The sequence below is a fragment of the Stegodyphus dumicola genome, chromosome 12 (genome assembly GCF_044657685.1).
Source record: "Stegodyphus dumicola isolate Sdum_Otavi_A_Nest chromosome 12, ASM4465768v1".
Lineage (NCBI taxonomy): Eukaryota > Metazoa > Arthropoda > Arachnida > Araneae > Eresidae > Stegodyphus > Stegodyphus dumicola.
In genome coordinates this window covers 87,707,715-87,723,795 of record NC_140779.1, presented here as the reverse complement: position 1 = coordinate 87,723,795, position 16,081 = coordinate 87,707,715, and the positions used below count along the sequence as shown (strand labels likewise).

The 16,081-nt window shown below is 32.7% G+C and overlaps 1 protein-coding gene across 1 annotated transcript in view; it reads left to right on the top strand.

The window, feature by feature from the left end:
* Positions 1 to 16,081, top strand: part of LOC118200827 (cell adhesion molecule Dscam1-like) — a 1,398,975-nt gene that overhangs the window by 1,374,202 nt on the left and 8,692 nt on the right. The window contains exons 30-33 of the mRNA XM_085827411.1: positions 2,071 to 2,259; positions 4,223 to 4,373; positions 6,197 to 6,249; positions 16,063 to 16,075. Of these exons, the coding sequence (XP_085683537.1) occupies positions 2,071 to 2,259; positions 4,223 to 4,373; positions 6,197 to 6,249; positions 16,063 to 16,075 (406 nt within the window). The remainder of the gene's footprint in view (positions 1 to 2,070; positions 2,260 to 4,222; positions 4,374 to 6,196; positions 6,250 to 16,062; positions 16,076 to 16,081) is intronic.

The window sequence follows — 16,081 nt, the reverse complement described above, 5'->3', positions numbered from 1 at the left end:
AAAAATAAATTCCTTTTCAGAATTTTGTATAAAAGTTGGATAATTTTATATACTTGATTTTAGAAATGAGATTTGAAGAAATGTTTCTTATAACTTTCGATCTTTACAAACTAAGGACTTACTTCTAAAACTGCGACAATATCGAATGTCCCAGTTTATGCCTTTCATGCTAATAGTTTAAATGTATCATTTTAGAAGTACAGATTTTTCCTACTTTACAAATGTATAAAATTCCTACGAATCCTTCTTTAAGTCGTAATAAATTTAATAAAGAAGTAATTATAGTTAATTTATAAGAGAAAATGTTTTGGTCATTTATCGCCTATATCGCAGCAAAATCTTTAAAATGACACTTAAAATTTCAATTATCAGTTCAGTTATTTTGATGACGAAAGAAAGAGCTGGCTTTACCAGTGATTAAATGTTATTGTAATAATTTAAAGTGTTATTATAAAATATTGCATTAAAGTAGTTCTAAAGAAATTTACATAAAACTTTGGCATTTAGATACTCAGCGCCGTTTCGATTCTTTGTTTTAACTCAGCATGAAGTTTTGGATTACCTGTTTTTAAAGATGTAAGAGTAACAACTGAAATACGCTGTTGACCATTAAAATTGTTACACTAGAAAGGAAAGCAAATGGCAGAATCTTATTTATTGTATATATGCAATATAATGGGATAGTGACGAGTTTAAATTTACTGTGGTTTGGAATACACAGCATGCACAATTCAGTGCACAGAGCTACTTCATTTCATGCGGCTTTATGCCAGAGTTCATCGATCCTGGTGTCTGTTGAGTAGTGATGTGCCAATCTCTTGGCAATTTGTGACCAGGTGTTTATGATCAATTGGTAAGAGATACAGAAAACGTGATAGCTAAGACAAAATTCGAACATCCTCTATATTGAAGAAAGCCAGAACAACTGGACAACATGCAGTTGTACATCTTGTTGCAAGATGACGTCGCAAGCCTCGAAGGTAGGACCCAGACACGTCAGAAACGCAAAGGCGGCTGTCCACGTTACCGGTTATGCGAACAAAAAGTGACGAAGTATGTATGACGATGACATCATATATATATATGTATATATATATATGGCGACGACACTGAGAAGTGCCATGTGGAATCTGATAGCGACGATGATCTATGACGATGAAAAATGCAAGCTGGCAATGTTCATTCTCCTTGGTGCCTCCCCATATGAATACGTCCATCATGATGCTGTGCACGAAGCTTCGTCTGGATAGCCAACGTGGTACACCTCCTATACGTCCACTGTCGTTTTTCGTCACTACTCTGAATTCGCACCATCTTGTCTCTGCAGCAGTGTCAAAGAAGCCACGACAATGGTAGCCGTACATGCAATCCGTGATGTCGTAGACATGAGGCGTACTAGAGGACTTTGAGATGACAAAATAACGATAGCGCGTTAAAGATGAATCTTCCAGTATGAGTTAAGGGAGACACCAGAAACTAGGGAAAAGAATGAAAAATCATATGTAAAAATTTTATTGCCATTTGTCTCTATCTGGTTTACTAAGTTTGCCTGTCTCAGCGTCGAATGGCGAAATTAGTCATTTGGTTTGACGGATGCAAATGGCTTGAAATACAACAGTACTCTGCATGCCATCTAAGGCGAATTTTACTCTATTCTTGTTCTCTGTAGCTAATCAAAATATGCTGCAAAACTACCTTGAGCTCAGTTTTTTTAAGGATTATTATACGCTTTCTTTTACACAGAACAAACAAGGAGTTATAGTTTCGTGTTTCGCTTTTTGTAAAAGTGAAAATACTGTTTCGAAATTTTTTTTCCGTAATCGAAAAATGTAGTAAATGGCAAAGTAGTACGACGCGAACTTTCGTAAAACAAAAACGATATGTGTGCCGCAGTTTTTCTTATTTTGAAAACTAATTAATAATCAGTTAAATTTAAGCTTACGTCTTGTTGTATCCTTTGTTTTACAACTAAATTGATTATTTTGTTTCTAAACTACTTTTCCATTTTAATGTAATGTAAAACTTATTATTGAGGAATTAAAATTTCTGAAATCCATTTTAACAATCTAGATGATTATTACGAAAGACGTGGTGGTAACTCCAACACAGCACCTCTGATGCCAAATCAACCAGTGAAGAAATCAACAGATAGTAATAACGCTCCTATTCGTGAAACTTCAATGTACCAAACATGTGGTCCTAAAACTACTTTACCCACTGGAAATCAAGATCAAACATCAGTGGCGGAACAAGGACATTGTGAGGCATAGTAACATTTTATTATTCCTTTTTTTGTCATATTTTTCAGCTTCACTAGTTAATTAAGATACATCTTGTTAAAAATTTGCACACCGAATTGCCCCATTTACTTCTCATTTCATAAATAAAGATTATTTATTCTTTTCTGCTTTATTTCTAATTCAGAAACAGACCGTAGATCAAACAAAATGATGAAATATCCAAAAAATATATTCTGGTGATTTCTAAACAAGTGTACGACTTGAAGGGTTGTCGGAAATATTGAAATCTGGAAATGTCAAAATGCAAGGAAACTTGTATCTGTCAAAAGCTTTCATAAGAGAAAAGGATGCCCTTTCCAGATTTCTTTGAAAACAGAATTGTTTAATCATAATTTGAGATTGTGTGTTTAAGATATCGATAACAAAATCTGTATTTTATTAGATATTTTGTTTTTATTTGGATTGAGGTATTTGAACTATGACCAATTGTTGACTGCATGATGCTGCATCAGATTTGTCTGAATGTTTTATGAACTTAATGTGAAATATGAAGGCTTTTATTTTTAACATTTTTACAACTATGTTTAACTTTTAAAATATGACATTACAGATCAGTTGCAACAATGAATTACATATTACTACATCAGAAACAAACAGCATAATGTATTCTATCTACAAAATATATTTTGAAACTGAATTCTTTAAAAGTTTCAAAATTCAGGGACTCTAGACATTTTAAATTTTTTTTTTAGCCCAGAGTGCATTAGGCCAGAAGGGCTACTAATTTCGGTGTTGCATTTTGAGTCGAAAACTTCAGAAATCTGAATTACTTTTAACAAATTGTTGCCCCCCAGATATTATCGCGTGTATTACATTAAAAAAATTAAATAATGAAGAATCTGCATGAATGTATGTAAGTTTCTCGCATTGTGATAAAATAATGGTACCTAGAGCCAGCAAATTTTGAATAATGTACGTCTCCACCCGAATATAGGCACCTGGAAGCAAAATTTGAAGTTTGTTTTATCATCAATTTCATAAAGCATTTATGAGTTTTTAAGTAAGAAACTCGGCGATTTCAAAGCGAGCAATGGTAACACCGTACGGAAAAATAAATAACATTTTCATCTCCGTGGCGCGAGACTGTGTATCGGAAATTCTACCGATATGCTATTTTTAAATTATTTTGCGATATTGTTGTTCAATTTAGAAATGAAGGGGGCTTTGTCCCTGAAGAACTATTGTTTTCGTTTTGAGATTTTGTGTTGGTTCACTATAAATGTCCGTTTCACTTTTCAAACTGTTGCCCCCAAATATTAGAGTCCTGCATTATATTTGATGAAATTAAACAATGAAAAATCTGCATAAATGTATGTATATTTCTCGCATTGTGGTAAAACAATGGTACACAGAGCCATCGAATTTTGAATGGCGTTATCCTACTGCGAATATGGGCATGTGGAAGCCGAAATTTGGAATTCGTTTTATTATCGATTTTATATTTTGTAAAACTAACGAATTTTTGATTAACAAAATCAAGGCTTTCAATGCGAGCAATGGCAACACTGTATGGAAAAAAAATTTGTATCTCCAGTACGCGAAATTATGTATCGGAAATTCTAAAGATATGCTCATCTTAAAATTATTTTGCGATATTGCTGTTAAATTGAATTTTTATGGTTTAAGTGCGAAGAACATTATATTTAATAAATAATGGTTAACAGGCAAAACGTTAAAAAAACGCCGCTTTGGACGTATTATAAAATCTAAAAGCTTTCAGGTTTTGTTTCTTTATTTTGTTTTCCAGCAGCAGATTCCGGTATTTGAATCATTTAGTCAATCCTTAAATTTTGAGGACAATTTTTAAGAAGTTACAAAGGCTGTGTCAACAAAACTTATAACTCAATTTTTTCGTTTATAATTTGATTTATTGAACTGAAGAAAGAACTAATGAATAATGCCAAAATTTTTCCTCTGTTTAGACTACGAGGATGACATCGCCCCATACGCTACGTTCCGCCTTCCAGGATGCGAGTCGGACACCGAGAGTTCGCATGGAACAGTCCGAGAGCTTCAGACTTTCGGACACCAACAGTACATCAGAAGATCTTACCCGGACCACTCAACGGCTCAGTATGAGGTTCTTTTCATTATTTCCATTAATAGAAATATGCACATTGCATTAATGGTGCCTCACTTTCCAAAAAAATATTTTGTGATTTTATGTGAAAGCACGATAGAAATTAACCAGCGTATTAGTAACGTGTCTCCACTAAAAGACTTTTTTATAACATATTGGTTGTTTTCAAACCATTTGAAATACGCTCAGTAGTTTTGTATGTAAAAAGATGCACGATTACTTTTTTAAAGAAATCTAAAGGTCGGGGAAATTCAACGCATAATATGAAAAAAAAAACCCGCATAACTATCATTTCTTTTGTCACTCTCTTTGTCGATTCAAAAATCATTTAATTCTAAACCGTTGAATAATGCGTTTGAATTCTCATCGGCGATTTCGTGCCTTTTTTCTTCTTGCAAAATTTCAGTCCAGACTGTCATTAAATTTTTAACAAGACAACATTGTCCTCTTCCATTTCTATTAAATACACAACTATTCAAAATACATATTTTTCTCATGATGTAAAAATGTACATAAAATACAAGTTAATATACAATAACTTATATAAATTACAATATATTATGCAAGGAGTTTCAAAATGATTGCACCACTTAATATCTCTTAAGCAATCACAGGTCTCCCTTTTGATTGACTGTTACATTACATTTTAAGAATGTTATTAAGAAGATTATATCATTACATTTTAAGAATGATTGTTGTTGGAATTTATCTTGATTACATTTTAAAAAGTATTGTTGTTGGAATTTATGTTGATTACATTTTCAAAATGATTGTTGTTGTAATTTATGTTGATTATATTTTAAGAATGATTTTTGTTGAAATTTATGTTGGTTATATTTTTTAAATGATTGTTGTTGGATGTTGGAATTTATGTTCATTACATTTTAAAAATTATTGTTGTTGGAATTTATGTTGATTACATTTTAAAAATGATTGTTGTTGGAATTTATGTTATTTATATTTTAAAAATGGAAAAGATAGGTAGCATTCAGACTACGACAATTTTGGTTATCAAGAGTTTCAGTAAAAATGCATCAGACTTAATTCTATATGGTTCATAAAAAAGACATCAAAAGACCAAAATATCAATGAATAACGAGTTTTAAAATACAATAAACAAAGGTCTCCGTCATTATATGATAACAACTGTCCTATATGTGAGTAATTAAATCTTTCTGGTTTTATATAGAGTATTATTAAAGGTAGCAACGCATATTATGCTTTCAAATGTAATATCTAATCAACACATTTTATGCCAGAAAGAAAAAAAGCATGATTTTTAAATCCACATTTTCGGAAAATGTTTTATTTCAACTATTTTTCACGCTGTTAAAATTAGAGTTTTCCATTTTCATGTGAAAATTGCACAAGACAAGTAATTTTTATAATGTTTTCAGTGCCAGTTTTGCATATTCTAGAATAGTTGTCTTTTCTAAAAAAATCTTTAATAGAATAAAGAACATTTTACTAACTAAAAATTTTTTTTGAATGGTTCGTTTAAAATTTAAATTTTTATCTGCTATTCATTATTTACTGAAATTTTCAAAATTGCCAAAACTATGGCATTCTGAAAGAATTTATTTGTATATTTAATTTCTAAAAATTATTCAATTGGTAATGTAGCTTTTAATCTAATGTTAAAGAGATAGAATGTTCAGAAGACAGTCGTGCGATCTTTTCTAAAGGCCATGTACAATAAAAGTTCTAAAATTAATGTTTGCAAGCTTTTATTTATTTAATGCCTTTCTCAGAACGTGCTTAATTGCTTTACAAAGTCATAAAGAATGCGTTAATACAGTTTTATTTCCATTTTCAGTCTACAAGAGCAACTTATACTAAGACAGGAAGTCGATCGATATCAAAAAATTGGTGAGTTTTTCTCTGCAGACCTTTATAATTTCAAGATATTTACTTGTTTCTTTTGCATCTCTGAGGAATGCTAAACTGTATGAACGCATCAGTAATCATAATTCCTATTTAAACATACTCATTGGAAACATACTTTCTAAAAGAATGTATCATATGTATTCAATGAATCATTAAAAAAACGTATTACAGGTATTCAGTGCCATAAGAAATAAAAATATTATTAAGTATTCATGAATAAAAACCCAAAGTTTGATAAACTTTCATGTAAGTAAAACTTTGATGGCTATACAAGAAGTAATTCAGAAGTTAAAGCATTTGGAGCTGATATTTGGAGATTTCTAGTTTCAATTTCTTGCTTCTGCTGAGTTTTATAGATCATGCTATAGATATTGCTGGAATTAGATAAACTCTTGCCGTTACTTCCTTGAAAGCATCAATACATTTGCACTTCCTTAGTTCTATAATATTTATCCCCGACCAGGTTCTCTGAAACAATTTATATAAATATTAGGGTTTATTAAGCAAGTAACAACAGAAATGGTATGTTCCATGTCCTCTAAGTTCTTCCATTTAGTTAAGACTTTCATGCACTACATCGTCGTAAAAGAATAAATAAGATAATGAAGTATTTACCGGATTTCCTCGCGTATTTTCCTCTTTTTTTTAACTAATTGTATCATCTGAAAATGAAAAGGAGAAGCTTGTGCCAGTAACTTAATTTCCTAAGAACAGGGTTTCAGTAAGGCTATAACAAATGAAAAGTAGTCATGAATAAACTACTAGTAGCTATCACAATATTAATTCTTCAAACAAAATCTACATTCCAATAGAATACATAGTAATATCAGTCTTACAATATGTTATAAACATTGAGCCAGATACGTAAAGCTCCCTGGAGAATATGAGTGATCGGAGGAATGAAGGACAAGGGAACGAACAAAAGGCCCGGATTTCGAAAGATCGAACACATCAGCAGTAGATGAAAAGCTTACAATGAATTGGAACACAAATAATAGAAGTAAGAGGAAATTACATGAAATCAAAAAAATTCTTAATTCTGAGAACACCTGCCACATCCGGACAGGTTAACGAAGAATCCGCGCAAAATGCGTTTCAAATAATAAATACAAGAGAAAATAAAACCTTGGAAATGCTAATACAAAAATGCAAATGAGAATGCATTGAATGAGAATAAAAATTATCAAGAGAATAATAAAGTAAGTAATAAGTGTTGCCTTCACATTTATCAATAACTGCTGCTGCCGAGACGTCGAATGAAAGATGCTTTGTATGTGTTATTGGCCAATGGAAGTTCATGCTGTCTTTACAAGTAGCCAAAGTTCATATGGCGTACCAGCGGGGTGTGGCATGCCAGGCTAGACGTTCTCCAGTCATTAATTAGACATATTCGATTGGCTACTGATCTGGAGAACAGGCTGGCCAGGATAAGAATACAACATGACACGCTAAGAAAAAAGCTTGAACATTGCGTGCTACATGTGGTAGCGCATTGTCCTGTTGAAATAGAGCTGCAGGTAAACTCTGAGCTTAAGGAAGGATAACAGGCTGCAAAACCTCAGAGATATATCGTTGGCTGGTAAATGTACCGATAATGCGTAGTAGAGTGTGCGAGAGTGGAATCCAATATGACCCCACACCATAACACCGAGAGCAGAACCAATATGACGATACATAACACAACAGTCGAGCAGCCTCTCTCCCCGATATCTAAATACTCTAATCTGACCATCATGGTACTGCAGGCAGAATGGTGATTAGTGCGAAATTACAATGTCATGCCATTCGGATGTCCATCTCCACCGTTCAGTGCACCATTTTGTTTTTCCTTTGAGAACATACAGATTCCCCGTGCACCACATATGTACAACACGGGGCTTACAGAAGTAAGTTAACTAGAACATTAAAGGTCACATGTATAAATAAACATTAAAAATTACATGCATAAATAAAGCGAGCAAAATCAGAGAACAGCAGTCTGGACTTCACGAAAACAGATACGTTCACCGGCCAAGTCACTCCGAACGTTTTCAAATCGTTCTGTAAGCATAATCTAGGGCCATCAAATGTAGGGCACAAGAAAATCAAATGTTCCACATCCTGAGGAACTCTTTTTGAACATTCACATAAATTGTTTGATCGTAGATTAAAACGAAACAGATAACTTGCAAATTTACCGTGACCAGATAAAAACTGAGACACTTTAAAATTTAACGAGAGGAAAGACTCTGAATTCAGTCTTTGGTAAATAGAAGGAAGGAACTTTTTGGTGACTTCAGCATTACAAGATGAAACGTATTCCTCATTCCACATAGCTAAAAGCTTTTTATAATGAAAGGACTTCCAATAACTCTTTGGAATGCTAATGTTGATATCAATGGGTAAATTTAAGGCATCTTTAGCTAAGAAATCAGCTCTTTCATTTCCGTAGAAACCATGATGAGCACGCACATAATCAAAGCAGTTATCAATACCTCTAATTCTAAGTGAACTAACAGTTACTAGGATTTCGATAACTAATTTATCGCAGCTGGTAATACTGTTCAAAAGTTGAAGAGAAGAAAAAGAATCAGAACAAATAAGGTACTTTGAGGATGTTGTCCCATGATCCTGGATCCATTTGACGGCAAGATAAATGCACAGAAGTTCTGCTTGAAAAACTGTACATTCATTCCATATACGGTGTCTAAGAAAACAAATCTCGGAATGGCCTTCAAAAAGAACAAATGCAAGGCCAACCTTGTTGTTCATCTTGCTGCCATCTGTAAAGAAAACCATATGAAAACTTATTTCAGCAGTCTCTTTATAATCGCAGAAATTTATGGGTTCTAAAGAAGCGGGATGAGGAAGATCAGTGAAGGGGACAATTCCATTAATACAGTCTTCCGAAGCATGAGTTCCCAATGACTCAAAAATATTATTCTTATATGCAATTTCAAAATCAATAGGCGGAACTCCTGCAAGAACAAAAGTAGCCTCATAGCTTAAGGAATGAAAGGTACAATACACTGCATATACATGAGTTTCTTAACATCGTAGCTTACTCCAAAAGTATTTTTGGCAATTCGTTGAAAGCCATTAATAATTTTTTCACATTTAGCAGAAAGGAATTCAGTGTGCTTTTTCCATGTTACTTTTTGGTCAAGAATGACACCAAGATATTTAACATTTTCTACAAATTCCAACGGAGAATTATCGAGCATCAAAGAAGCAATATTTTGTTCATCAAACGTACTGGGAACAAATCGCAGACGCCTATGATTTAAAGTAATCGAAGCAATCGACGCTTAGCGGAGACTCCATTTTTCTGTAAATGACGTCGAATGGTTCATGCAGACACGACTGTTATGGTACAGACTGCATTCGTTGTGATATGGTTGCGGATGTGGCAATGCGCTCCGTTAGTGCCATGCGCCTTTCTGTGGAGTGGTGGGACGGAGCGGTTTCAAGCACTCCTATCCATCAGCTGTTCTCTCCTGCTATAACCGATTTTTCGGAAGAATAATACGCAATCTCTGTATGTAGCGATTCTGCCTCAGTCGGAGTCAGACACGAGCTCGAATGGTGCTCGTGTTTTTCTACGAAACAAACTGAAGCTGCACATACAAAAATAAATAAATAAAAAAATAAAAATAAAAACCCTCACGAGGGAATAATTTACGTTATTCAAAGTGGTAGCTTCTTCTATTATAAACATGTAAGGATCGATGCAGTTTCCCACGATGTGTGCGGGCGCTGAATTCGTAATCATTTGCGTATTCTATCGCGGTATACGCATGGTGCAATTTTTATGCTGATTTGATGCTTTCTCAAAGTGTTGCATTTTCGGTGGCCAGCAGTATAATTTACCAATAAACTAGCCTTCAGAGGGAAATTCATGCACAGAAGACGAAGGGAAAATTTATGAGAGTATTTTTAATATTTTTAGAACATACTAGAGGGAGAAAATATGTAATGATCAAGATGGGCAACAAATCTGTCCTCGTTGTCAAGTCTATGAATTCTGCGGAACTGTGCTAACTTCTAAATGAACTGGGAACTTTTTTAAAACATTTTGAAGTCAAACAACAAAAATCAGCTTTATATTTTCAAGCGTTCACAGGACTAGTTTCGATGGTTTTACCGAACCATCATTCTCAGCTGCAATCTTCATTTAGATTTTTCATCGTTCGTTGAAATTAGAATTCCTAATGAGGAATGTAATATTGCCAATTAATTATCCTTACATCGTATATTTTTCGAATGCATAAGCATCTAATTCGTACCAGATTTATATATTGAAAAATAAAAAAAAAATAAAAAATAAAGCATTTTGATAGACCGCCTATTTACCATCCAGTTTGGATTAACAAAGGATTCCTTAAAATTCACTAAAAATTTAAGCACTATTCACATTCCACCGATAACACGTTTATGCACATTTTGAATTAAATTCTATGAATTCAGCTTAAATAACGAGTTCCTAAAATAGACAAGATTTTCAGCTGTTAAAATGCAATTCGAGAAAAGCAGAGTTAAAAATGAATAATTCGTTCATATCTCTTTGTAAGATCTCTTTGTTCAGCTAGAATATTTTCTCAGAATTTCATTTTGAATACTAATTTTACAAAATTATCTGATTTCTTTAACTATTTTGAACGGAATACTAAATGCAAATTTTATTGCATTTAATATTACTGTTAAGCGATTTGAAATCAATAATTTACATAATTTTTCTATCTTATTGCTATATTTTTATAGCAAGTGTGGAAACCGCTTACCAGTACTAATACTCGGTTCTGTTTATATTAATATTTTATCTGGTTTTCAAAAATGAATTGAAATTACAAATTTATATCTTTTTAATGCAATAAAAATTGATTTCATTTTATGAAAAAAAATCTTACTGGTGACTGAGAAACATTCAGCTCGAATTGTTATAACCTTATATTAAAATCCCAGTTTTAATTTTTTTTATTTAAAACCTCCATACTTCTTTTGTCAAGTTTATTTTAATTAATATTTTTATTGAAATGTCACATGTTTATCAATAACTTCTTTATGTATGTATAAAATTTTATATAATTTCAATTTGTTGGCATACAAACTGTTCACTAATTCAAACATAATTAATTTCCGTAATATTTTCATAAATTTTGCCCTTTGCATAGAATCTTATTGTGATGCATTTAAAAGTGGCTTTATAGTTGGCCCCTTCGAATTAAATTCCATGTTCTTGTATTTTTGATCTCGAGTTACTCTGCAGTATTCATTTTAAATGTATTTCGGAGACCAAATAATCATTTTTCATTACCCTCCCTCTCCCATGAAAAATTAATTATACGTTTCACTTAGAAATAAATTTGTTCAACATACATTACGCAAATCTTTAATTATTTATTTAATTTACAAAGAATATCTCATGATTGTACAGCCCTGACTGCATAATAATTACAATTAGAATATGAAGGAAAATTTAGTTTCGATCAGACAAAAATTCAATTATTTTTTTAAAAAAGTAATTAAGACTTTATAAAAATGTTTTTGCTTTTATACCTTTGAAAGAACTTTTAATGAACACATGTCTTGTACGGTAAAAACAAAATTTAAGTGTTTTTTTAATCTCTCTAACATACATATTATGATTTCGCTAATACATAAATCTTATAATATATCTAAAAACGTTTTTCATACAGTCGGCTGCATGCTAGTGTCACGAATTTGCTTGTTTTCATTTATGTATTTTTTATTTATTTTGCAATATTTTAACCAGCGTTTCTCAGACTATGATTCTCGAAGCTTGTCCTTGTGGCCCTTCTATATTTGTAAAAATGTTCTGTTATTTTAAACAGAAATAGCGAAATTTTACATTTTACTTTCTGATGACATATGGCTGAATACATTTGTCTAACTTTGACATGTATTTTCAAAATTAAATGAACTAAAGATCTATTGTGTAAAGAATTAGTCTGATAGCGTTATAAAAACTAGGTGAATTATTTTCTGATTTATGGAAATCTTAATTTTATTTGATTCTGAATTATTTATTTTAAGGCTTTAATTTTGGGAAAAAACAGATGCTTCTGGGAATATTATTCAGTTTAAAAGAACATTATTTATTTTCTTTTATTTGCAAATTTTGTACAAGCTTTGATTCATTGTGAAAAGAAGCAGGGAAAGGGAAGCAATTTTTGCTAAGTCATGATTTCGGGCGCTTTGTCCTTTAGAATGTTCTAGAAGGAATTTCATTGTGTAGTTGACCTTAAGAGAGGAAGTACGTGACAGGAAGGTCAAAGGTTGCTACTTGACTTTCGATGTAAGTCATTCAGGTTTTTGGCGATTGAGGGTCCGGTTGTTGGCGAAGTGAAGAAGGGCGCGCATGCGCGATCACCCTTATTTCCGCATTCAGGGGTTGAAAACGCAAATTTTGCCAAAATTAAGGGGGGCGATAATTGAAGCCAAAGTGGGAGCCCGCGTTTGTGAAGGAGACGAAGAAAATTTGAGTTGAATCACTTACTGGCTTGCTGATCTTACTTTGTGGATGTTACCTTTGAAACTTGCTCTTGGGGTTGAGCAAGAGAAAACGATGTAATTTACGAAGAGAGATGTTTCCCGGCGGGGAGCGGCAAATATGCTCCCCGGCCGCGTTTTGGTTAAGACGCGAGGTTGAAGAGGTATGAATATTTGCCGAAAGATTTAAAGGCTTTACTCACTTACTCTTGGAAAGACTTTTTGGTGTCTTTTTTTTTTTTTTTTTTTTTTTTTTTTTTTTTTTTGTGCGAGACTTGGAGAGACTTACTGGCTGGCTGAACTTACTTGTGGACGTTACTCTTGAAAGCGATAGACAAGATGTAATTTACGACGAGAGATGTTTCCCGGCGGGGAGCGGCAAATATGCTCCCCGGCCGCGTTTTGGGTTAAGAGGCGAGATTGAAGAGGTATGAATATTTTCTGAAAGACTTAAGGACTTTACTCACTTACTCTTGGAAAGACTTTTTGGTGTGACACCTTTTTCGTGCGAGACTTGGAGAGACTTACTTGCTTGCTGAACTTACTTTTGGAGGTTACTCTTGAAACTTGCTTGAAAAAGATGTAATTTACGAAGAGAGATGCTTCCCTGCCGCGTTCTGGTTAAAAGGCGAAATTGAACGGGGCGAGTGACTTAAGACTTACTTTCAAGACCAGGCGGATAGCCGTGCTGGGCAGTAGTGCTCGTGTTTCTGTTTTCCAGAGTTAAAATAGCTTCGTCGTTATGAAAACCGACTTAAGACTTTCAAGACAGGCGGATAGCCGTGCTGGGCAGCAGTGCACCTGTTTTCTGTTTTCCAGAGTTAAAGTAGCTTCGTCGTTATGAAAACCAGTTACCTGCGTGTGTGTTTCGCCAATAGTGCCAGGACAGGACGATGTCTTCTGAAACTTCCATTTGTGACCGTAAAAATGAGCCCCGCCGACGTCAACGCTTATTAGGATACGAAACCTCCACTTCAAGACGTCCTGACCAGATAAGTCTATTTTTTGTGTTTGAACTTTAAGTAAGGTTTCAACGATTTCCTTGGAATGTAAAATAACAACGTCGAATCTTAATTTAATTCTCAGGCTTTCAATTGTTTCCCTTTCCCTTTTTAAATTACCAAGACAAACCTTAAAGTTTTTTTTTTATATATGAATTTAAATGAAAAAAAAAGTAAATAACAAATTGAAGAATTCCCCTTAGACTCTCTGATGAGGATAAGATTTTATTTTATTGGTGATGAATTCGAATAAACTGATATTTAATCTGGAAACCAATTTCAGTATGTTTCTTTATATATTTAATATGTTTTTCCTATATATCTTGTATATGTTTTCTTATGTTTACGATCCTCTCACGGCGCGGTCCCGGGATGCAATTTTTACAACGTAATGCATTAAAAATTCACTATACGATCACTAAAAGTTTGGTAATTAGCAAAAATTAAGAGTTTAGTTTCCTCCCTAAGAGGAAGTAGAAACCTTCCACGGCAAGTAGTTTCTTATTTAAGACTGGTACCGTGAAGTAAGCCTCATAACAGATCTGTCTACAAACTTCTGTCTGTCTGTTGACTGTTCTTATTGTCCTTCAGAAACTGAAGGCTTTTATGAAGAAACTTTTTTTACAATTTCCAACTTTTGAATCTTTTTTGGTAGGAAATTATGTCGTTGACACGGACTTAAAAACAAATACTATAACTCTTCTTCTATTAGTTTATTAACTGTAATAAGAAACTAAATGAGTTTTAATTAACTATATTTTTAAAATGTAAGTATACTGATAGCTGCATATACTAAAAAAGTGCTTTCTAAAGAGATAAAGGTGCTCAGCAGAGCACTTTAATTTATCTAAACGGTCCCCACTTTCAAAAATGTTTCAGAAACGCTGTTTTGTACCACATTAAAATAAAGACATGTGTCGTGTACATGATGAATATATAAAATTTCCTGTGATGTTTTTTTTCCAACCAAGAAAGCTTCAAACATTTAAATACGCTTTTTCTTGGTGGATTGATACCGCGAAACCATTATCTCGAAAGCAATTTGTGATATTGCTGCTATGTCAGTAACTCTTGTAATAGAATAATGTTTTTCTTCTCAGCCTAATGTTACATTAAAATTTATTTTGTATTATTCTCTTATGTAAAAAGCAATTTCAGTCTAAGATTAGTTGCAAATTCTTGATGAAATAATAATTGCATAACAAAATACAGCATTACTTGGTTTATACAAGAAACATTAACATTAAGTGAACATTAAGAAACATTAAGTGAATGCAAAACTTCTTCGTGCGTTTGATGCTCTTATTACATAAAATTTAGGCAGACTCGGCTGTGGACGCTTTCCTGCCTGGTGCAATCTCTTCAGCTCCTTTATGCTGTCAATCAATGTCTCCCTAAATCCGGCGAGACCGCACTAATTGCACCTTCTCTGGTTCCGACCTTGGATCTAGATATTAACACACTCCTAAATGTATTTTGTAATTAACAGAACACTCTCATTCTAACAATCTCCGCAACATCGAATATAATCAGATTACGTATAAGAGTAAGTATATTCTTATACTTAAGATATAATCAGATCATCATATTAGTATTAAGATTAAGTATATAATCAGATTATGATATTAAGTATAAGAAAACAACGTTCTTATAAGTATAGGCGCTATTTAATATATTAAAATCCGTATCAAAAATTAAATTTTCATCTCTGTATTTTTTTAACTTTTAGCCATCTTAGATATGTTTGACCAGTTAATTAATAAACGTTCAGAAGTAAACACATTTATATCAGTTAATCGAAAAAAAAAAACACAAATTATATAATTTTTATGATTAGTGCTATACATATAAGTAACTTCCTAAATGTATAAATTTATAGGAAAAGGAAACAGGTATGGTAGTAATAAAATATTACATCCTAATAATCTTCATTTTAAAGGTAACTGGTTAATAAAATGGCACACTTAAACGTATGTTAAAAGAAAAAATTTCAGTGCAATTGGAATTAGTGGAAGAAGTTGTGTTCCTGTCTCCCCTCCAAAATTTTGCTTAAATATTTATTTGCAGTTTATATTCTTTAAAAAAGGAAAAAAAGAAATATGTTCTAAACTGTGTCCTAATAATTTCCAAGGAATAAATATATTGAATATTTGGAATGAAGAACTATTCCATTATTTTTCGTTTAAAGTATCAGAAACAAAACTGATTAGGTTCGTAGCTAAAAGAATAATTTTCTGTATCTCTGCTTCGTTTTATTTTAAGTGCATTTAATTTGTAATAAAATTTTCCCTATGAAATCCCTCAGTCGAGTGTCCAACCTATGA